Below are 22619 nucleotides of genomic sequence, written 5' to 3' on the forward strand. Positions count from 1 at the left end.
TTCCGTAACTACCAGTTTGTACTTCTTCATCCCTTTATACCTTCTTTGCCCATCCTTCCAATCCCCCTCCCATCTGGCAAATATCAAATTGTTCTCTGTATCTGTGAGTCACAAACAGGTCTCTTTGAAAGCCAGGTCAGGGAAGTTGTGTTTGGAAATCTGTTAAGAAAAAAAGAAGACTTTTTTTTTTCATATTAGAATTCCAATTCTGTTTTTCCAGGAGTTAAAGGAGACATGTGTAAAGGTACCTAACCATGTTTGGGGATTAGTGAATAGAAAATCACTAACCAGCAATCTTCCTTTCCTTTTTTCCATTTTCAATAAATTTGCTCATTGCTGCCCCTGTTTAGACCAGTTCAACAACTTGTTTATATTATAGATATTGGATCATTTGAATAAAACCACTCTGAGGTTAGAATAACAATTTCATTTCCTTGGGCCTTGATTTATGTGTCTTTAAAAGTTATTTTCTTTAATAACTCCAATTATGGGAAGACTGCTTTTTAGTATTATTGCTATTTCTTAAAAAAAAGATTTGTTAGGATATAGATGTAATAATCACTAAAAGTTGATCAGCCATTTACTCCGTGCCAAGTGCTGTTCTAATGACTGTCCAGAATTACTGCCCTAGGTCAAAGTACTGTAGTGTGGACATAGACATTGGGAAAATCTGGGTTCAAATCCTGATTAGTGCTATGGCTGCAGGCACTTGCCTAATGTCTCCAAACATCCGAGTGATCTGAAAACTGGGGACAATAATACCTGTCCCATACAGTACAGAGTCAATGTTCAATAATTTCTAGCAATTATCAGTATTTCCTTGAACCATGAAAATACCTTATTTTCCGGCGTATAAGACTTTCCTGGGTTAAAAAGTCGTCTTATACGCCGGAAAATACGGTAACTAGAAAGGCATTTACAGTTTGAACCACCTTACCCAGTATTGCAGGCGTACTACATGTCATGGTTACTTCAGTCTCCTGAATCACTTTATTTGTTCGATCTTTATTTATCGTACACGTATGCACTACCAGGTGTTAGCTTTTTCAGACACTGGAGATGCAACACGGAATGCCCAGAAGCAGTCCCAGCTTCATGAGATTTACAGCTTCAGGGGGATATAGACATTACACATCTCCAAATTCACAGATAAATATGTAATTTTAAATTGTAGTGTTGGGAAGAAACAGTGTGGGACACTGGGAGAAAGCAAAAGGGAAGGAGGTATAATTTAGCTATAATTTAGAAAGCAATGGGGAAGGAGGTATAATTTAGATGTTGGTTGGGGAAGACCTTTCTGAGGAAGTGACTTGAGGCTAAAGGTGGTAGGGGGTACTCAGGGGAGGGAATGCTGTGTCAATGTGAGCTCTGACATCTCAGGGGAGCCTTTATATGTAGAAATGTTTATGGCTACTTTGGTTTTAAATTAATATCCAATTATCAACAATACAATGTAAAAACCTAGTTTTCAGTAAGCCTTCAAATTTAACTTGTAAATCCTGATATACTCTTTATAAATATGAAAAAATATGAACAATTACCTTATTTCAAACTCAACATATTAAATGTTCTTCAACAATCAGTCCTATTTATAAGTTCAGCTAATTAAATTTCCTGAAACATTTAACTGAATTAATAAACTGAATACATTCAGTTTCTTTTTTTAGTTCTTCACATGCCAGACAGGACAATAGTCCTTTGCAAGTCCTTCCATGATCCTGGACATCTAATAAATTAAACTTACGTGGTAAATCTAATAAATTAAACACATGTGAATCTCACTAACTCTAGGTAGATCTAAATCAAGTCCTCTTAACCATGCAAATATTTTAAAAATGAGTCAAATTCCCTTGAACTTCAAATGCCAAGTCAAGATTAATTATAAATTTTAAACCAGAGGCAAAACCCCAATATGCCAGATTCTTTTTAAATTATAGACATTTTAAATATCTAACATTGATTGTCCTGAACTTTCTATGAGTCTGATTTATCTCATTATCTCTGCACTGACTGCTTAACCTTCTCAGGGTTAGGAAGTCACTTACTAAGAGAAGCAGACTGAAGAGGGTTTCAGGTTGAAGAGGGTTTCTAGGTTGAAAACTCAAGAGCACAATACTGTTACTCATTGATCGGAAATCTAAGACAGGGACGTGGGACCTGAGGCTTACATCTACACAAGATGTTTGTACTCAACCAGAGTTGGATGTGCTGGATTTTTAAAATATGTCAATAGAAGCCCTGTCTCAAGTCCCAGACCCACATCCTTGGTATCAGTTTTATAATTAGTGTTGTCTAGGTACGAGTTACAGCCTTACCAATTTAAAAAACACGCACAACTCTTCTAACTTTTACCATTTGATTTATTCTGCAATACGTGCCCCAACCTTCTAAGTTATAGTCATCCAGTCTCATTCCTGCCTGTGGAATCCTGCATTATTTTAAAGAATCCTAAATTCTTCCTATACTTCTATCTGGTTCTTTGATTACAACTTGGAAGTCCTTCTAACGACATGCACACATATTTTTAATTTACATTTAAACAAAATAACCTATTTACTTATATTATTTATCACTATACTAAATAAATACAAAGCAACAAAATGAACACCGATATGATGGCTGGTGAAAAACATTTAGAAAAAAATGCAATTTATCTTAACTTTTTCTTATTTGAAGTACCCTTATGCAGTCTTTACTTTTCACAGATTCAACATATTTTATTGAGCTATAATTGTTATTCTCCTTTTAGCACCCATGTTTCACAACTTAGCCAGTGGGGGCCCCTTGAAGCCGATTCCCCATGTCTTTATCTCTACAACAGGAGGCCTCAGATTCACCTTGAAATTCCCTTCACAATATGAATATTCATTAAAAAGTACTAAATGATATTCACAGTTGGACATCACAGTTACTCCTATTCCCACTAGTGATAAGTAGTCATATTATTTTATCTAGAATCATCCCTAATCATCCCTACTATCTATGGTTCATCTTTTTAAAGGCTCATTTTCCTTTTAAGGACATTAGTATTTTTCATACCTGACCATCCTAATTTAGTGGCAGCTTTCTACTGCTAGAGGTTAGGGGAAGTCCATGTAATAAGATCGATTCCATCCGCAGTCAGGTATGAGTTTCATTTAGCCACCATCTGCCCCCTCTCCCCGCCCCCCATTATGACTCAGTGCAGGGCTATATGTGCATTCTTCCTTCCACTGTCCTTAAAAATAGTATTTCTGGTAATATCAAATTAGCTGCTTTTAAAAATCTTGTTTTAAAATGAAAGTTTTTCCATTTTTCTTTTTCTCTTTTTGGTTCTGTTTCCTTTTTTTCTTTCTTGTACCATGTTTGCTTACTGACTAGGTTTTGTCATACAAAACTTCATATTTAAGTTATAATATTATTTAATTATGACAACTGTGTGCACTTCTGGTATTCTAAAGCATCGATTCTCAACCGGTGTGCTGCAAGAATTTTTAAAACATGCAATAACCGACTATTTAGTCAGGGGGCACTGACCTTTTTTCCTTCAGATTGTAATAAAAAAAATAAAAAAAAAATGACAACAACCAACACAATAATAGATATCCAGTGTGAATGAATCAAAATTTTACATTTTTTTTTCTGTCAGATCGGCAAAATATATAGTATATATTTTGGTGTGCTGCAGAATTTTTGTAATTAGTTTATGTGTGCCATGAAATGAAAAAGGCTGAAAGTCGCTGTTCTAAAGTCTTATAGTGACATGTTTCATGCAGAGAGGTAATAGAAAGATAGGGGCAGAAAAGGGCATGGTGAATTTGAGGAAGGAAGGAATCCCAAGTGGCGAAGCTCATGAGTGAGCAGAGAATGAGGAAAGATGGGGCTGGAGAGGGGTGTGGAGCAGGGTTATATAGATTGTTCCATTCACTGAACTGCTCACTTTACTGCAAAGTACATACTTGGGAAAGTCATGTAAGTTAGGGTGGGTTTTAATTTTGGAAAGGTAACATCGCACATACAAAAACATGCAAATAAGAATTTCCTGAGAAGAAAGAAATAGGTATTTTTTTTAGTTTGTCTACCAAAACTCAATGAAGTGTTTACTGAAGATGATGACTTCCTTTTTTATTTTTTAAATTCTCACCTGAGGATATCTTTTATTGATTTTAGAGAGAGAGAGGAAGGGAAAGGGAGAGAGAAAGAGAGACATTGATCAGTTGCCCCCTGTACCCTGACCGGGGATCAAACCCACAACCTGGGTATGTGACCTGATGGGAATCAAACCCATGACCTTTGGAGTATGGTACAACACTCCAACCAACCCAGCCACACTGGCCAGGGTGAAGATGATGACTTCTTAACCACATATCTTTCATGGAAATTTTTAGGAGGTTAAATTGTTCAAAATTATATACTAAGTATGTGTCAGAAAGTTGAATTGAGATAATAGAATAAACCTGCAACTAATAAAACTCCACTAAACTAAATTAACTGGCCCACAATAGCACATTATTGTTCATGTGAACTTAAAAACCCACTCTATATTCTAAAAATCAGTTCTGGAGTAAGTTTTTAAGACAGGGAAATGGAGCAGGGTGTTTTCTTTTTTCTGGAAAAAAAAAAGGAAAGAAATATACAATTTAAAAATTATTTTTATTGCTTTTACAGGTGGTACCATAGAAACATTACCAGAAATCAGGCAGAACGTCTTTTGAGACAAGAGGTAATTCAATTTATTCCTGAATAAATCTGAATATTTTCAAAATTTCCATGAGGGCTGCATTGTAAAGAAAGACCTTACCCAACTAAAAAGTTTTATTGCTTCCTGTTCTTTTTAGTTTTAAAGTACTATAATTTCATCTCTATACACATTTTTTCCTATACACATTTTTTTGATGTTGTAAACTAGTTGTCCTTGTATCAGATTATGTTTTTTATTGATTTTCATCATAACTTCAGAAACATCTTTCCTGAAACGATTTCAACACCAACATTCTACAACTCCTTCATCTACTCCAAAGTGCATTCTACCGTACAATCTATATTTGAATGGCCCAAACACCTTTGCCTCAGTGCCAATCAAATATACACCCTATCCTCATGAGCTGAGCTTAGGCTCATTAAAAACACAAATATCAAAAAATACACGGTGCTGCACCTTCTTTGATCTTTGGGAACAAAGGGAAGAGTAAGGTAGCCAAAATATCAAGCTTGGTCAAAACTGATCATTTAGGTCAAAACAAAACAAAACTGCATAGAGTTTAAATTTCCAACTGACGGTAAACATTAACTGTGGGTACACGTGGAGTCAAAACTAGAAAGTAGGTGCAAGGTATTTGTGTCATTACACACTGCTGTCGGATGTTGAGGAAATCTAGAAATATAAGTGAGAAAGAATCAGTTCTGTAACTAAAAACCCAATGCCAGGAATGGCTCAGGACACAGGGAGGGTCCAGGTAACAGCTGGGGGACAGGCAGAGAGAGCATGAGGGACATAGACCCAGCTCACCTCACGGGGGTGGGCATGGAGGTTGGAGGTCAGGTCTGGGTTCACTGGTTAGGAGGAAATGGAGAGTGCCACAAAGGTGGTGTCCTCCTGGCTTTCTGTAAAGTGATCTTAGTAGGTCCAGAATGAACAAAGAAGATGGATGAGAGGCAAGCAGAACCGGAGGAGGGAAGTCCAGAAGTAGATCCACAGTGAGCCAGGTGATCACAGGGAACGAGGCTGTGCAGCATGAGTGGTTCTGCTTCCGAGAGGAAGCCTGACAGGGCGAGGGTCTGACCTCCCCACAGAGACTAGCACAGGGAATTATGTGACAACCCCCACACAGCCTAGATATCACAGCATGCTCACATTTGGCCATGACATTTCCTAATGAAATAAAACATTTGAGCCCATCCTCTCATCGTTCTTGTCCTCCCCCACTCCCCAGAGGCAATCACAGTAGAAGAACATTTCCCATTTTGTCCCCATGTTTACGTTTTTTATCATAGATTGTGCAATAAGCAAACTGGAGTGTTATTTTATGTGTTTTAACGTTTAACATAAAGGAGGCCATATGTGTTGATATTTTAAATTAAGCATTATATTTTCAATTTTATTCAAAAGGGTACAGATAGATCAAACACATTCCTTTAACTGCTGCCTACTATTTCATTATATGAGTACTAGAGGCCCAGTGCATGAAATTTGTGCACGGGTAGGGTCCCCAGGCCTGGCCAGCAATCAGGGCCAATCTTTGGGGAGACCAGCGGGGCGATCGCGGGGGAACCCCCGCTGGCACCTGCCTTGGCTGGCCTGGGGTCTGCGGGCTGGGGCAGCTCCAGCGTTGAGCATCTGCTCCCTGGTGGTCAGTGTGCATCATAGCGACCGGTCGTTCTGCCAGTCGTTCCACTGGTCGTTCTGCTGTTCGGTCAATGTGCATAGTAGGCTTTTATTATATAGGATACCCAAACATATCCATTTCACTAGTGATAAACATTCAAATTGTTTCTAATTTCCTACTATCACAAACAGTGCTGCAGAGAACTTCCGTGTATGTTTCATTTGATATGCAAAGGCAAGGGGTTTCTTTCAATTGTACCCAGAAATGGAATGGTCTGGTCAGGGGTATGTGCACATTTAACATTACTAGATATTATCAAATCATGATTCAAAGTACTTGTACTAGTTGAAACTCTTCCAGGGAATGAGAAAACTAGTTTCCTACATTCTTGCCAACCTTTGGTATCTGCCTGGCATTGAGTAAGAAATTTCATATATATATTTTGAAATGTGCATTTCTTTGATAAACATCTCTATTGAGTAACTTTTCAGGTGTCTGTGGGCCAGTGGGCTTTCTCTGCTGTTACATGCCTGTTAATAGTCTTTGCTCGTTTTTCTGTAGTATTCGTCTTTTAAACTGACTAATGCGTGTTTTAAAAATATATTCTGAATACCAATCTTTTGTCAGTTATGTGTTACAACTATATTCTTCTGGTTTCTGGCTTAAAAAAAACACTTTATGCTGTTTTCTTATGCAGAATTTCTAAAAATATTAATACCAAATTTCTCAATATTTTTCTTATGATCTCTGCTTTTTTGTTTATTTGTTTATTATAAGAAATTCCTCTCTCTCCTGAGGTGATAAAGGAATTGTAAGTTTTCTTTTAAATGTTTTTAAAGATTTGCGTTTCACATTTAGGTCTTCCACTCGGAGAGAGAGCTAGATTTTATCATGTTAAGTGGCTATAAGAGGTTCTTTGGTTTGACAATTTGAGCAGAACACGGGGCTTGTCTCTTGGTGAGCATCTGGGAGGAGAAGGAGACTCTGCCTTATGGACTGTGTCACCTTGAGGGCCAGGCCATGCCGTGGGTGGTGCAGCTCTCAAGCAACTTATCGGCAGCACTTTCACGGGTGTAAACTTTCAAGGGTTTGACAAGATTCTGAGATATTTTTCTCTCCACAAGTGTAAACACCCTCAATAAAGCAGAAGCATTTTAAAATAACAAACACACACACACAAAATCAAATAAAACTGCCCAACACATTCAAGATTATTTGAAAGCAATCCACAGCTTTATTGAGATTTTCCAAAAATATCAGTGGGGATGCAATTCATAATCTAACATCAAACTTATTATAATGTTCTTTCCTCTTGCCATATCCCTTTTTGTGTCTCCCATACCCAGAGCAACTAGAATGGCTCTCCTCGCTCCTCTCTCCAGACTCCCCCAAATTTATTCTCTTTTCTTCCTTATTACAAACTCTGGTCTCCTTTCCCACTCCGATCCCAACAATTTCTCCCTCCCTCCTTCGCCCCCACCTGTCATTTTCTTTCTTTTCTTCCAAAGTACAACTCTGTCAGTCTGTTCATCCTACTCATCAGCTGTTTCGACCTATCATCCTGATCAATGTAACAAAAATAACTAAATGGTGGTGTGCAGGATTTTGCTTAGGAAAACTGGGGGCAAAGTTTGAAGGTACTCATGTATACAATAAATGCTTGTCCTAAATGTATTTTATAGGTATTATTTCTAAACCTGTACTTGTAAACACAATCTCAGGCTTTTATAGTAAGTCAGTATGGCCTTGGTTTTCATTACTGAGATGTGGGTTTGTCTTCCTTTCTAATAAATGTAAACTTGTGCAATGAATGAATTGTTTTGCAGTCCAAAGAAGGTGCATTTATTGTCCGAGATTCAAGACATTTGGGATCCTACACCATTTCCGTGTTTACAAGAGATAGGAGGTAAGCCATTGTGCCTTCGGCCACTTTAGAAATAACAACTCCTGGGACAGCCCTTTTCATGCAGGCACCGTCACTTACAGAATGTAAGCGAGAGCCTCACACAGGGAGATTACTAGACTGGAAATTAGGACAGAAGACCAGTTCAGTTTGTATCCCTAACAAGATCTGTGTGTGGCATTGGGTGTTACTTAAGTTCTCTCTTCCCCTTTTCTCAACCATCAAGTGAGGAGGCTTGATTAGTTGTAGCCCAGCTGGTGGTGCTTTCCTCATATCCCTCGTCTACCCTGGGTCTACCTGCGGAGTTCACCTGCACTCAGAAAGCTTCCTGTGTCTCTGCCGAGGATGTTCTCTGGATGAGGGAACGCATGGTCCCCGTGGCTAGGCTGGACGTGCCTGAGAATGAACATCCTAGGAGCCACCCTCCACCAATGGGGAATGGGAGTTGGTGGATAAGCACCTCAGCTTCTTTGCACTTTAGTGGGACAATTCCAAGGTGTGTTCCACAGTCTCTCAGCTTCCTCTGAGGATTAAACTCCGCAGTTCATAGCAGAACTGCTCATCAATGTGCCCTGTATTGGTTTTCCTCCCTTCTTTGTCTCATATTGCCTCACACCCCTCACAGTGCATTGCTTCATTCATATAACATGCTTGATAGTCAATAAACACTTATGTGCCCATTATGAGATCTTGTTGTCTCTTAGACTTTGGCTGGAAGTTATGTTTGATTCTAAGGCTCCAATAAGACAGCTGGGGAAGTTTCCTGGGATGGGGAGGGACCTGTTTAATTTAACCCAATCCCAGCTTCAGTGTGTAGTGTTGCCAGGCTAAGGGATTGAGAGGTGGAGCCCTGTTGCTTAACGAATTGACTTAGTTCCAAAGTGACCTTTTGTTTGCTCACTAATTTACATTTTATTGACTGTAGAAGCATGGAGCCTACCATCAAACATTACCAGATTAAAAGGAATGACTCAGGAGCGTGGTACGTGGCTGAAAGGCACCTCTTTCAGTCAATCCCTGAATTGATTTGGTATCACCAGCACAACGCAGCTGGTAAGTCAGGAACTTCAGGCTGGGAGAGTTGGGGAGCCAGGCTCTAGATGGGCAATGCATCTTTGGTCTTGGACACTTTACACATATCCCTGCAAAAAATGTGTAAGAGCTTGAAATACAACGTGCTTCTGAACAATTCCCTTCAATGACGCTTCTTTGGTTTTCTAGTCAGAGAGCAAGAGATAGGTCTATTTTTTACATTTCTGCCAAGTTAGGAAAGTGATAGATGACAGAGAAGCAAAGGCTATTGAGTCATTATACATTTGTTGAAATTTACGCAGGGCTAAATGTAATAGGATTTCCAATGTCCTAAAGAATCATGCCTCCTTTTCCTTGCCCCATAAATTTGCTCTCTATTTTAGACTATTGCAATAGAAAATTTGTTCTCATTCTCTGTTCTTTTCTTGTTTGGAGAACAGAAAATGTTACACAGGATACAGCCTCTCACTATTTACATTTTGGCTTAAATACTGGAGGCATATTTAGCCCCCACCCCCAGCTATTGTTTGCAATAATTGCTATTTGTACAAACATATCATCTATGGAAAGATATAGGATTCCAGAAAGTTCCACCACAATTGCAGTCACATCTCTGGCCTTCAGCCCTCATCAACCTCTGTGAGACCACTTGGAACCCATGGGGGAATCCTCTTACCTCAGTTCTATAGAATTTGGAACCCACTGTAACTTTTCATATTTTTTTGACTACTTGTCATACAATACTATTTTAGATTTTTCTCATGAAAAGTTGTATTGACAAAATAAAATCTCTTTTGGAAAGCAGCCACTTTTCCATTGTACTGGTTCTAAATATCAGGAATAAATCCAAGGACATTTTTATCCACTTATGGGAATGGGATGAGTTCTTATGGATATTCCAGGTGGTCAGGAGAGTTTGATTAGAGAGGAAGTGACAACATTTCTGAGTGGGGCCAGGGAGGGAAACCCTTTCAGTCAGGAGACCAGTTTTGAGTTTTCTCCTTCACACTCCTCTTTCCCCTTCCTTCAAAGACAAACTTTAAGAAACTGAGTGGTTTTGGTGGTAAGGTTAAAAACAAAACAAAACTGAGGTAGATCAGGATGTGCCAACATGAAAAGATGTTAGTGATAAGTTATTTAGTAAAAAAAATAAAAGTACAAAGCAATATATTTAGAGTATAGTTCTACTTTTGAAAAAAAATACACATTTGCACATATATGTGTGCACAGAGAAACTCGACATTTAGGTAATTTTTAAACTGATAAGATTATAACAGACTACAAACTGTTAAGGTTTACCTCTGGGGAAGGAGGTTTGAATATGGGAAGCTTTTATTTTCTGCTTTATAAATTGCTTTAAGGTTTAACTTTTTTATTACTATGTACATAAATTATTCTTACAATATATAAAATACCATACAGATAACTTAAGATAAAAAAACCTGGATTAAACAATGAAAAATGGGAGTTGAAAACTTAAAACAATGGCTGCTCTTCATTTATTTTTATAAATATATTTTTATTGATTTCAGAGAGGAAGGGGAAGGGAGAGAGAGAGAAACATCAATGATGAGAGAGAATCATTGATTGACTGCCTCCTGCACACCCCACTTTGGAGATCAAGCCTGCAACCCAGGCATGTGCCCTTGGCCGGAATCAAACCTGGGACCCTTTAGTCCGGAGGCTGATGCTCTATCCACTGAGCCACACCAGCCTGGCTGGCTGCTGTTTATTAAAGAGAAAAGAAGTAGAAAAGAAATACAGCAACAAGAAAGAAGGGTGGTAAGAAGAAAGGCATGGGACCCAGAAAGAACTCATTTATTGCAGACTTACTTGGGGCCAGACCCTATTCTGAATGCTTTTATGTATATTTATTTATTTAACCTTCAGAACAATCCTATGAGGTAGTGCTGTTGCTATCTCCATCTTACAAGTGAGGAAACTGAGGCATGAGTTGTGAGGTAACTTGCTCAAGGTCACACAGTTACTTAGTGTGTGAACTGAGATTTGAACTCCCATAAATCTTTGAAACTATTGGAGCCACTGAATCTATGAAATCCAGAGTCTGCACACAACTCCTGCCATCACCTCCAGAAAGAGGCAAATCATGTCACTGGGGAATATTTTGGAGGGTCCACTTTTGGAAGAGGTTGTGCATTAAAACCCATGACTATCTTGTCTATTTTTTGACCTCTGGTGAGTTTAGCTCATGATCGTCATCTCCTTAGCAGAAGTAACAGCAATGCAGACAGTGACAGCCTTCTTTCTATCAGAGAGATAGACTGTCATTAAACCACTGGTAGTAATTTACAGAATAAAAATATTTGACAAAATCTTTTTTTAAATTTTTTTCTTTATTGATTAAGGTATTACATATGTGTCCTTATCACCCCATTGTCGTCCCCCCCCCCACTCATGCCCTCACCCCCTGTTCTCTGTGTCCATCGGTTAGGCTTATATGCATTCATACAAGGCCTTTGACAAAATCTTTTAACTTAGAGCAAAGTGTTGGGATCTTAAGGAAATTCCTTTTTATGTTTGTTTGGACCATGAGTTATAGAGATCCAGCTTGATGAAGGTTCGAACCTCAACTAGGTCTTCAGAGTCACTGGGGATTCTTATATGTGTCCTGACTGGGGATCAAACCCCAAACCCTGGTGTATTGGGGACAATGCTCTAACCAACTGAGCTACCTGGCTAGGGCTCTAATGCTTTTTTTTTTTTTTTTTAAATAAACTACTCTCAAAAAATAAAAATAGGGAAATGGTTACACTTGAGCACTGTTTAGTTGAATAAATTGGTACAATTTTGGTAGATACCCTTTGATCAGGAAACTACATTTTAAGGAATTTCTCCTAAGGCGATAAGTTGAGAGGTGCATACAAAATCATACAGCATATTTTACAATAGGGAAATCTTGGAAATAACTTTAAGGTCTATTTATAGTCATTGTATATATCAGTTACATGTTGGTTGTATAAACCTATAGCAAGACATTTAAATTTCTGTAAAATGTATTGGATGTGTATAGTCTTTCAAATACGCATATAGAGATTTTTACAAAGATGTTCATCAATAGTATTTCTCTGGATGTTAATATTTTGTGAGGGATCTTTATTTCATCTTTATATGTTCTTGAATTCTTTAATGTGTTCAATGAGAATATATTATTTAATGAAAAATGTTTTTCAAATGGGAAAAAATAAGCAAACAGATGAAGTGGAATAGTGCCTTATTTATGTAAAGAATGGTACTATCATTTAGTATGTTATTTATATTAGCAACTAGGCTTGAGATGCTGATTTCTCTTTTTCCCTAGGTCTCATGTCTCGTCTCCGCTACCCAGTTGGGCTGATGGGCAGCTGTTTGCCAGCCACCGCTGGTTTTAGCTATGGTAAGGTGTACACATGTGCTCCAGTAAAGCCTCAGATCCAGTAAAGAATTTACCCCAAGTTCCCTCCATGTTCTTTAAGTTCTCAGTCGCTGAGATATCTATTGAGTTACATTCCTTCTCAAAGTTTAAATCCCCCTTCTGAGATGTTTAATTATATGCACCTCTTAAGGGCAATTTAAACTTTGGGGGGAAATGTTTCACTTTTACCCCAAATTTTACTATTAAGAGCCCTTTTGATAAATTATAGTTCTTTTCATTTGAGTGTTTGGGCTGTTGTTCTCTGGTTACATGGGTGTCTGGCAAATGATGCTCCCCAGGAGAACCTGTTAAAATGAGCTGCTAAAAGTGTCCTCATCCCTTTTTTTAAACAGCACAAATCTGCACAAAATTTGATTTTAACCAGCAAATGGATTATTTGCAAATCTATGAGAATACATAGAGACAAAGAATCCCATATATCAATTTGGTGATGCTTTATTCCTTTAAATTTTCTCATTAGTGGGACTCAGAATATACTGGGAAAAATAATAACACAATTATATTGTGTAATAGATAACCAGGACTCAGGGTCTCTATGTTAATTGAGATGGAAGAGTGATTTCAGGATGTTATGGGTACCTGGATTCTTTCTTTGCCCATAAATACTATGTATAATAAAAGTTCCACCATTAGCAATTTAAGTTACAATGGCCCTGTTTAATTTTTTTAAGCTAAAGTCAATTTTTGACATCCAGAACAGTGCACAATTTATTAGTCTATTGCTCAGTTAGTTTTGCCTGATTTTGAGTACTTTACTAAAAATGGAATTGGACACCATGTGTTCTTTTGTGCCTGGCATTTTTCTCTCAGTCCATACCTCAGCTCACTCATGGTATTGGGTATAGTTGGTCCATTTTCATTGTGTTGTGTCGTGCTGCATGGCATGACTATATTACAATGGATTTTTTTTTTAGATGCCCATTTGGGTTATAACCAATTTTTGTCTCATCCTACCTAATAAAATAGTAATATGCAAATTGACCGCACCTTCGCTATGCCCAAGCCACACCCACCAGCCAAAGCCACGCCCACCAGCCAATCAGGGCGAGTATGCAAATTACCCAACAAAGATGGCGGTTAATTTGCATACGCTGAGGGAGGGAGGAGTGAAGACTGAAGGAAGAGGGAGGAAAAGCGGAAAGCAATGTGGCTGCCAGAGGGAAAGCCCAAGCGGGGTGGGGCGGGGCGGGGCGGGGCGGGCGGCAGCGGCGCACGGGTGCAGGCGCAGCGGCCACAATGGCGGCAGCGGCAGCGCACACGGCGGCAGCGGCCGCTTGCAGGATTCTTCCTGCAAATGGGCTACTAGTATATTATGAATATTCTTGTATGTCTTTTGAAGAAGTTCAGTTCACATTTATACCCCAATGTTGGTTATATACTTAAGGGTAGAATTTCTGGGTCATAGGGTATGCACTTAGATTTCATCACTTTTCCAAAGAGCTTAACGAAATTACATTTCAATGAACAGTATAAGGAGTTCCAGCTGCTCCATACCTCCCCACTTCCCAATATTTGGCATTCTTGTGGTTTTGGTTTTTGTCTTGTTTTATTTTCACTTTAGCCAGTCTGGTAAGTGTGTAGTGGTATCTCATTATGGTTTAAATGTGCAATTCTCTGATGACTAATTATTTTGATCAAGTTCTCATAGGTTTAGTGGCCATTTGGGTATTCTCTTTTGTGAGGAAAATAAGTTCAACCCTCACTGGTTTGGCTCAGTGGATAGAGTGTCTGCCTATGGACTGAAGGGTCCCGGGTTCTGTTCCAGTCAAGGGCACTTGCCCGGGTTGCAGGCTTGATCCTCAGTAGGGGGCGTGCAGGAGTCAGCCTATCAACGATTCTCTCTCATCATTGATGTTTCTATCTCTCTCTTCCTCTCCCTTCCACTCTGAAATCAATAAAAATATATTTAAAAAATAGATTGCAGTTAAGTAAAAATGATTACAAAAAAAAAAGAAAGTTCAGGTTTTTTAACCCTTAAAAAGAGGATTATCTACTTTTTCTAATTGATTTATTTATATTCTGAATAGGCATTCTTACACACTTGCTATTGGGAGGGAGAGCACTTTGCAAAGCTGTAAGAGCCATCAGCTCTTACGATTCGTTTAAATGCATTATTTTGAAGTTCCAGCAGGTGGTGGTATTGCTATATAAAAAGAGATTCAAAAGATTTGATACTTAGAGTTTTCAAGAGGTACTTTTTAAAAACATTTTTCCCCCTGACTTGCTTCTATAGGATGAGAAATATGTAGTAATGTAAATGTCACTTCAAACATACACTTATACAGTATATATATATGTGTGGGTTCGAATCTTAACATTGGATATATTTATCAGATTGGATTGATTAGACTTTTTCCTAAAGAGACTTTTTCAAGGCAGAAAAGCCCTTTAAGAATGGGGATGGGCAGTAGAAGGAACTGAAATGGGGGAGGGAAGCCCAAACTTTGTCTCACAAGTTCACTCACTAGGACAAAAGCAGACTTTGGACACAAATATTTCAGGTCCCAGATCTAGTTTTGGTAGCTTTAGCTTAGAAAGGCACAGAACTTGTTTTATCCTGGCTCTCTCTGAAAAGAGAAAGCATGTTTTAATGTCTATAATTCTTCTCCAAGTAAGTCAAGCTTGTATTTTTGTTAATCCTCACCTGAGGATATTTTTCCAATGATTTTTAGAAAGAATGGAAGAGAGGGGGTGAGACAGAGAGAGATAGGAACATCGATGTGAGAGAGACACATCAATTGGTTGCCTTCCCTACACGCCCCATCTGGGGCTGGGAATTGAGCCTGCAACCAAGGTACATGCCCTGGTGCCCTTGCCTAGAATTGAACCCAGGACCCTTCAGTCCACAGGCCGATGCTCTATCCATTGAGCCAAACCAGCTAAGGCTCAAGCTTGTATGTTTTTCTACTTTTTAAAAAAATCCTCACCCAAGCATATTTTTTTCCATTGATTTAATTTCTTTTTTCTTTTTTCTAGAGGGAGTGGAAGAGAGAGAGAAAGACAGAGAGAAACATCAATGTGAAAGAAACACATCGATTGGTTGCCTCTTGTATGAGCCCTGACCAGGGCTTGGGCCGGGGAGGAGTCTGCAACTGAGGTACATGCCCTTGACTGGAATCAAACCCGGGACCCTTCGGTCCATAGGCCGACGCTCTATCCACTGAACAAATCAGCTAGGGCTCAAGCTTGTATTTTTAAACTCGAATTCTGGAATTACACATTTAAGCCACAATGAGAGTATTAAAAATGATTGTAGGCCCTCTTCAATCATGTATAAACTTTTTAACTTCTCTATAAAATAAGAGACGAAATCTAGGTGATCCCTAAATCTTTTCTAGCTCTAAAATTTTAGCAAGCTTTTCCCTACTTATAACATAAATTTTTATTTTATTTTATTTTTTTACTTTTCAGAAAAGTGGGAGATAGATCCATCCGAGTTGGCTTTTGTAAAGGAGATCGGAAGCGGTCAGTTCGGTGTGGTCCATTTAGGTGAATGGCGAACACATCTCCAGGTAGCTATCAAGGCCATCAACGAAGGCTCCATGTCTGAGGAGGATTTCATTGAGGAGGCCAAAGTGATGACGTAAGCATAAAGAATACCCAGACAAATGTCTTACAACACCCTGGTATCAAGGAAAGAACATGGATTTTGGAGTCAGTCACACCTGGATTTGTCACAACTCTGCCCAAGCTAGTTGTGTGACTTGGGCAAATTGCTTAACCTCTGTGTGGCCTGGATGAGTCAGTTCACCTTTCCCAGCCTGTCAATTTCCTCACCTGTAAAATGGGGATAGTAATACCTACCTCAATGGACCAATGTGTGGATTAATTGAGATAATCTAGGAAAGTGACAAAAATGTATGTTCTCTTTGCTTCAATAATAGGGCTTAATAAGTGCACTTTTTGTTCATTTTCTCAGAAGCAAAAATGTTGACTTTGTCTTTATAGTAATACTAGAGGCCCAGTGCATGACATTCATGCAATGGGGGCGGGGGTGTTCCTCAGCCCAGCCTGCAACCTCTAGCAGTCTAGGACCTCTCAGGGGAATGTCCGACTTAGGCCCAATCCCCTGGGGAATGGGCCTAAGCCAGCAGTCAGACATCCCCCAAGGGGTCTTTAGCACTGCTGCAGTGGCAGAAGAGGCTCCCGCCACCACCACTGTGTTTGCCAGCCATGAGACCAACTTCTGGCTGAGCAGTGCTCCCCCTGTGGGAGCACACTGACCACCAGGGGGTAGCTCCTGCATTGAGAATCTGCCCCCTGGTGGTCAGTGCATGTCATAGCGACCGGTCATTCTGCCGTTTGGTCAATTTGCATTTTAGCCTTTTATTACATAGGATAAGGATAAAGTATTTGCTTTCAGAAGATATAAGAATTCTGAACTTTAGAGGGGATGGGAGCAGGCTGGAAGAGGTTAATGGGGGGGGGGGGGAAGGAGGGGCGGTGTAATACTTTCAAAAATAAAGATTATAAAAATAAATTTTACCTTGAGAAAAATAAAATTAATGAAACCGAATGAAAAAAGAAAAGAAAAGAATTATGAGCTTTAACAGAAATGGCTTTTTGTAGACCCTCACAGATCAGGATTTTGACTAAGCTGAACCCATGGCTGTGTTTTATGTCCATACACTGGCCTGGACCAGGACAGGCCGATAATGTGACACAAATCAAATCAACTTTAAGTATTTGTTCAACATTTACTTAAAAGGGACAACGATGTGGTGAAGAAGAAAACCCAGATTACCTAGATTCTGTTTTATTATCCCAAGCAATTTAATTCTTGGTGCATGGGATGACGCACAACCAACTGAGCCATACTGGCCAGGGCTCCTAATTTTTTTTTTTAAGTGAGGCAGGAAGAGCTCCCTTCTGACTTCTAACTGTGGAATGCAAATGCATTCATCTTAAAAAATTAAGCTGACACACATTGAGCTCTATCTGGCAAGCATGTACAGCTTGGTAATATACTTATATTGTATATGTGCATATTATATGGTAACTAGAGGCCCAGTGCATGAAATTCATGCACGGGAGTGTGTGTCCCTCAGCCCAGCCTGCACCCTCTCCAATCTGGGACCCCTCAAGGGATGTCCGACTGCCCGTTTAGGCCCGATCCCAGTAGGATCGGGCCTAAACGGGCAGTCGGACATCCCTCTCACAATCCAGGACTGCTGGCTCCCAACTGCTCCCCTGCCTGCCTTCCTGATTGCCCCTAACCGCTTCTGCCAGCCTGATCACCCCTAACCACTCCCCTGCCAGCCTGATTGATGCCTAACTGTTCCCCTGCCAGCCTGTTTGCCCCTAACTGCCCTCCCCTGCAGGCCTGGTCCCCCCCAACTGCCCTCCCCTGCAGGCCTGGTCACCCCTAATTGCCCTCCCCTGCAGGCCTGGTCCCCCCCAACTGCTCTCCCCTGCAGGCCTGGGTCCCCCCCAACTGCCCTTCCCTGAAGGCCCGGTCACCCCCAACTTCCCTTCTCTGCCAGCCTGGTCACCCTAACTGCCCTCCCCTGCAGGCTTGATCACCCCCAACTGCCCTCCCTTGCAGGCCTGGTCCCTCCCAACTGCCCTCCCCTGCTGGCCATCTTGTGGTGGCCATCTTGTGTCCACATGGGGGCAGCCATCTTTGACCACATGGGGGCAGCCATCTTGTGTGTTGGGGTGATGGTCAATTTGCATATTACTTTTTTATTAGATAGGATATACACATTACCTTCTTTTTATAAGTGTGTGGTTTGAATGTCACCTCCTTCAGGAAGTCTTCCCTGACTACCCCGTTTAATTGGCATCCCCATCCCCAAATGCTTTCTATTATATCACCTTGTGCTAGTTCCATCAAAGCCCTTGTCACTACTCCAAAGCTTCATATGTATTTGTTTTGTTTCCCCTCCACTAGAACGTAAGCTCCATAATAATAGGAGCTTATTTATCTCTCTTCTATAACCTAAAATAATGACTAGCATGTGGTTCAAAATATATTTGTGGACTGCTGAATGAGTTAATGAATCCTCACAATTCTATGAGGTAGATTCCATTAAGATCCAAATTTTATAGATGAGAAAAAGGAAATTTTGTAAACTTATCTAATTTGCCTACAGTCCCACAATAAAACATTGGTAGAGTTTCTAATTGAAATTAGAACTATGAACTGTTTGGGCACAAAAGCCATGATCTTCAATTAAATAACATAATGATCAACAAACACTTATTGAGCAACTACTATAGGCCAGATCGTATAGCTGTTAACCAAAACTGTTAGCATCCTGTGCAGCTGCTCCATTGCAGTAAAAGAACAACTTAAATCTCTTCTGGGCTCTTAATCACTATGTTTGGAGATGGAGCCTAACGTGGGAGCCCACACGCATGAGGCTTCCAGAGCATGTGCTGAAGGTAATTTAGAAGGATGAAATAAAACCAGTCTTTTCCGTCTTTGACAACGTAAGCCCATAAAAAGCTTATTAAAGTAAAAAGTTACCTACATATTTTTACCTTGGTTTATACTATTTATAATATATTCACATACGTGATCTCATTTATTGTTCACAAGAAAGAAGGATAGGTTTTGTCATCTCCATTTCAGGTGTGAAGAAAACTGGGGTTAAGGAAGTTTAAATAAGTTGCCTGGTCAGGCAGCCAATAGGAGATAAAACTTGAATTCAGCTCTTTGGATCAGGGGCATTACCTTTTCTTTAAATCATTTCAGCACTGCATTGCCTTTAAGGGATTCTTCATTTTAGTTGTTGAACCATGGCTTTGTGTTTCTGGGTCTAGCTTATTGGTGGCAATATATTATATGGAGATATATGAACTAATTATATTTATAATCATAAAAAAATATATGTATAGTAATTTTAATTTTTTAAAGAACTTTTTAACTTGTATCTCATTTTATTCTTTATTTCTACATCATCATATCTTCATGCCAAAATAATTTAGATTTTGAAAGAAAAGTTTTAACATTGTAAGTTCATATTACACAGAAGTGTATAAGGTAAAAAAAACTGCAAACACCCCAATCTTCTTGTCTCCCTAAGTGTTTTTTCTCCAGGGGTAATTAACATTGATAATGAAGATTTTTAGTTAAAATCCTAGCCCTTGTTATTTACATATAATTTAATTGAAATACATTCTTATTATTCAATTTTCTTTTTGTATGCATCAATCACTCTTTCGTCCCTCCTGCCTGTCCAGAATTTTTTGTCTGAGCAGCTACAGTTAAGAAGGTTGAAACTCAACGAACAGAAATCCTGCAAGATCTGGGCAAAGAGCAGCCGTAATAAGGAAGCAAAAAGCATACGAAACGGAAAGGAGAAAACATAGAATATGGGGCATGTAATAGTCTGTATCTACAGTGACTTAGGCAGCCTGCTTACTCTCCACCCCACTTTCTTAGCGCAGACAGTGGGCAGGAAACTGCACTGCTTCCTCTGTGGTTGGGTTCCTTTTGATCGTATCGCGGTGAAGAAAATGTTGTAGAGATGGCAGATGATCCCAGCGGAGTCCAAACACTTCACCATGCAAACACGGTTCCGTTCACTGTGCACGTGTTTCTGCCGCAGGAAACTATCCCATCCGAGGCTGGTTCAGCTCTACGGAGTGTGCATCCAGCGGAAGCCCCTCTACATCGTGACGGAGTTCATGGAGAACGGCTGCCTGCTGAGCTACCTCAGAGAGAGGAAAGGGAAGCTCAGGAAGGAGATGCTGCTGAGCATGTGCCAGGACATATGTGAAGGGATGGAGTATCTGGAGAGGAACTGCTTCATTCACAGGGACTTGGTAAGTGTGGCGCAATTTCGCTGATTATTTCATGTAGCATACTTATGTTCGGAAGGACGTGACAATTTAGGACTTTTGATACTTTGAACAATGCATATGCTGGCTTAATTTTAAAGCATTTTCTTCTTCATGCAATTTGTTTGGAAATGTAACTTTATTTATTTATTTATTGTCTTTATTTTTTCTTTATTGATTAAGGTATTACATATGTGTCCTTATTCCCCCAACCCTATTCATGCCCTCACCCCCCTGGTGTCTGTGTCCATTGGTTAGGCTTATATGCATGCATACAAGTCCTTTGGTTGATCCTCCCCCTTACCCACCCCTACCTCCCTCTGAGGTTTGACTGTCTGATCGATGCTTCTCTGTCTCTGGATCTGTTTTTGTTCATCAGTTTATGTTGTTCATTATATTCCACAAATGAGTGAGATCATGTGATATTTATCTTTCTCTGACTGGCTTATTTTGCTTAGCATAATGCTCTCCAGTTCCATCCATGCTGTTGTAAATGGTAAGAATTCCTTCTCTTTTACCACAGTGTAGTATTTAATTGTGTAGATGTACCACCCTTTTTAAATCCACTCATCTGCTGATGGGCACTTTGGCTGTTTCCAAATCTTAGCTATGGTGAATTGTGTTGCTATGAACATAGGGGTGCACATATCCTTTCTGATTGGTGATACTTTTCGAAAGAGGACATAAGGAAGGCCAAGAGACATATGAAAACATGCTCAAAATCAGTAATCATCCAAGAGATGCAAATCAAAACGACAATGTGGTACCATCTCACACCTGTCAGAATGGTTATCATCAACAAATCAACAATTGACAAGTGCTGGAGAAGATTCGGAGAAAAAGGAACCCTCGTGCACTGCTGGTGGGAATGCAGACTGGTGCAGCCACTGTGGAGAACAGCATGGAGTTTCCTCAAAAAACTAAAAATGGAACTCCCATTTGACCCAGTGATCCCACTTCTAGGAATGTAGCTTTATTTTTAATTGCCCAGTTGATGCTGTAGCCAAGTAAGGTGCTACCTTAAATATGCCTTAAACTAATCAGCCACCATGCAATAAAACTAATTCACTTTTCTTTCCTCTCTCACTCTTTCCCCTTCCTTCCTTCCTTCCTTCCTTCCTTCCTTCCTTCCTTCCTTCCTTCCTTCCTTCCTTCCTTCCTTCCTTCCTCCCTCCCTCCCTCCCTCCCTCCCTTCCAGTAATCAAATAGGCATTGAGTACCTAGTAATGCCAAAAGCTCTGCCAGGCATTGGAGATACAATAGCTAAGAACATGCTCCAGTGGTTCTCACCCAGGGTATGAAACCGCCCCATGTGGGCGTGGTTTGGTTCTAACAGGATTGCATCAGCATTACTGGCATTAACGAGAGGACTAGAAATACTAAACCATTCTGTTTTGTAATGTTCAGAATAGTCCAAGTAAACAAACAAACAAACAAACATACAAACAGAGTCAAGGCTTATCTTGCCCCAAATGCTAATAGTCTGCTTTCCTGCTTTGCTTATTCCCCTTGAAAAACATTTTCTAGCTACTCCATATTTGTAAATGATATTCATACTGTTCCTTCCATGTCTAATTTCTAAGCCCAAAAAGAGCTCCAACGAGCATTCTGTGAGAAATCCCTGCTATTGTCACCTAGAGGTAATCCTGTACTCCCATCACCATGACCAGAATGACCATATTATTCATCATTCCGGCTGAAATATTTTGGAGAGAGATAGGAGGCATAATTTCATTGGCCCCAGGACACCCTTGCTTGTCCTACATGACTTAGAATTCATGGAATTTATTATTTCTACTTCCTAATTGTTTTTATTGTTTACACAAATGCTAGACTCTAAACTCCTGGAGATCAAGGCCTAGGAGCTTTTAAAACATCACAATACCCAGATCATACCCCAGACAGATTAAACCAGGATCTCTGGAAGTGGAATCCTGCCATCAGTATTTTTTGAAACATGTCCTGGAAAGTCCCCTGTGCAGTCAAGATCGAGAACCACTGCTCCAGAGCTGGGCTGCCTGGGTTGAAATCTGCCTCTGTTTCTTACCAGCTAAGAAGCCAGTTAACTAGTAAAGTGGTGTTGATTATAAGCACCTCCCTCATGTGGGCTTATTGGGAGGGTTACATGAATTAATATGAATAAACACTTAACTCAGTG

At 39.8% G+C, this 22619-nt stretch overlaps 1 protein-coding gene across 2 annotated transcripts in view; it reads left to right on the forward strand.

The window, feature by feature from the left end:
• TXK (TXK tyrosine kinase) overlaps positions 1-22619 on the forward strand; it is a gene marked incomplete at its 5' end in the record, with an annotated part of 58779 nt that overhangs the window by 28589 nt on the left and 7571 nt on the right. For both annotated transcript variants that reach the window (XM_079773975.1, XM_079773976.1), the window contains 6 exons: positions 4648-4702; positions 8132-8211; positions 9134-9261; positions 12560-12634; positions 16085-16256; positions 20230-20446. In XM_079773975.1, the coding sequence (XP_079630101.1) occupies positions 4648-4702; positions 8132-8211; positions 9134-9261; positions 12560-12634; positions 16085-16256; positions 20230-20446 (727 nt within the window). The remainder of the gene's footprint in view (positions 1-4647; positions 4703-8131; positions 8212-9133; positions 9262-12559; positions 12635-16084; positions 16257-20229; positions 20447-22619) is intronic.

The sequence above is a fragment of the Cnephaeus nilssonii genome, assembly GCF_951640355.1.
Source record: "Cnephaeus nilssonii genome assembly, chromosome: 1".
NCBI classification, from domain to species: Eukaryota; Metazoa; Chordata; class Mammalia; order Chiroptera; family Vespertilionidae; genus Cnephaeus; species Cnephaeus nilssonii.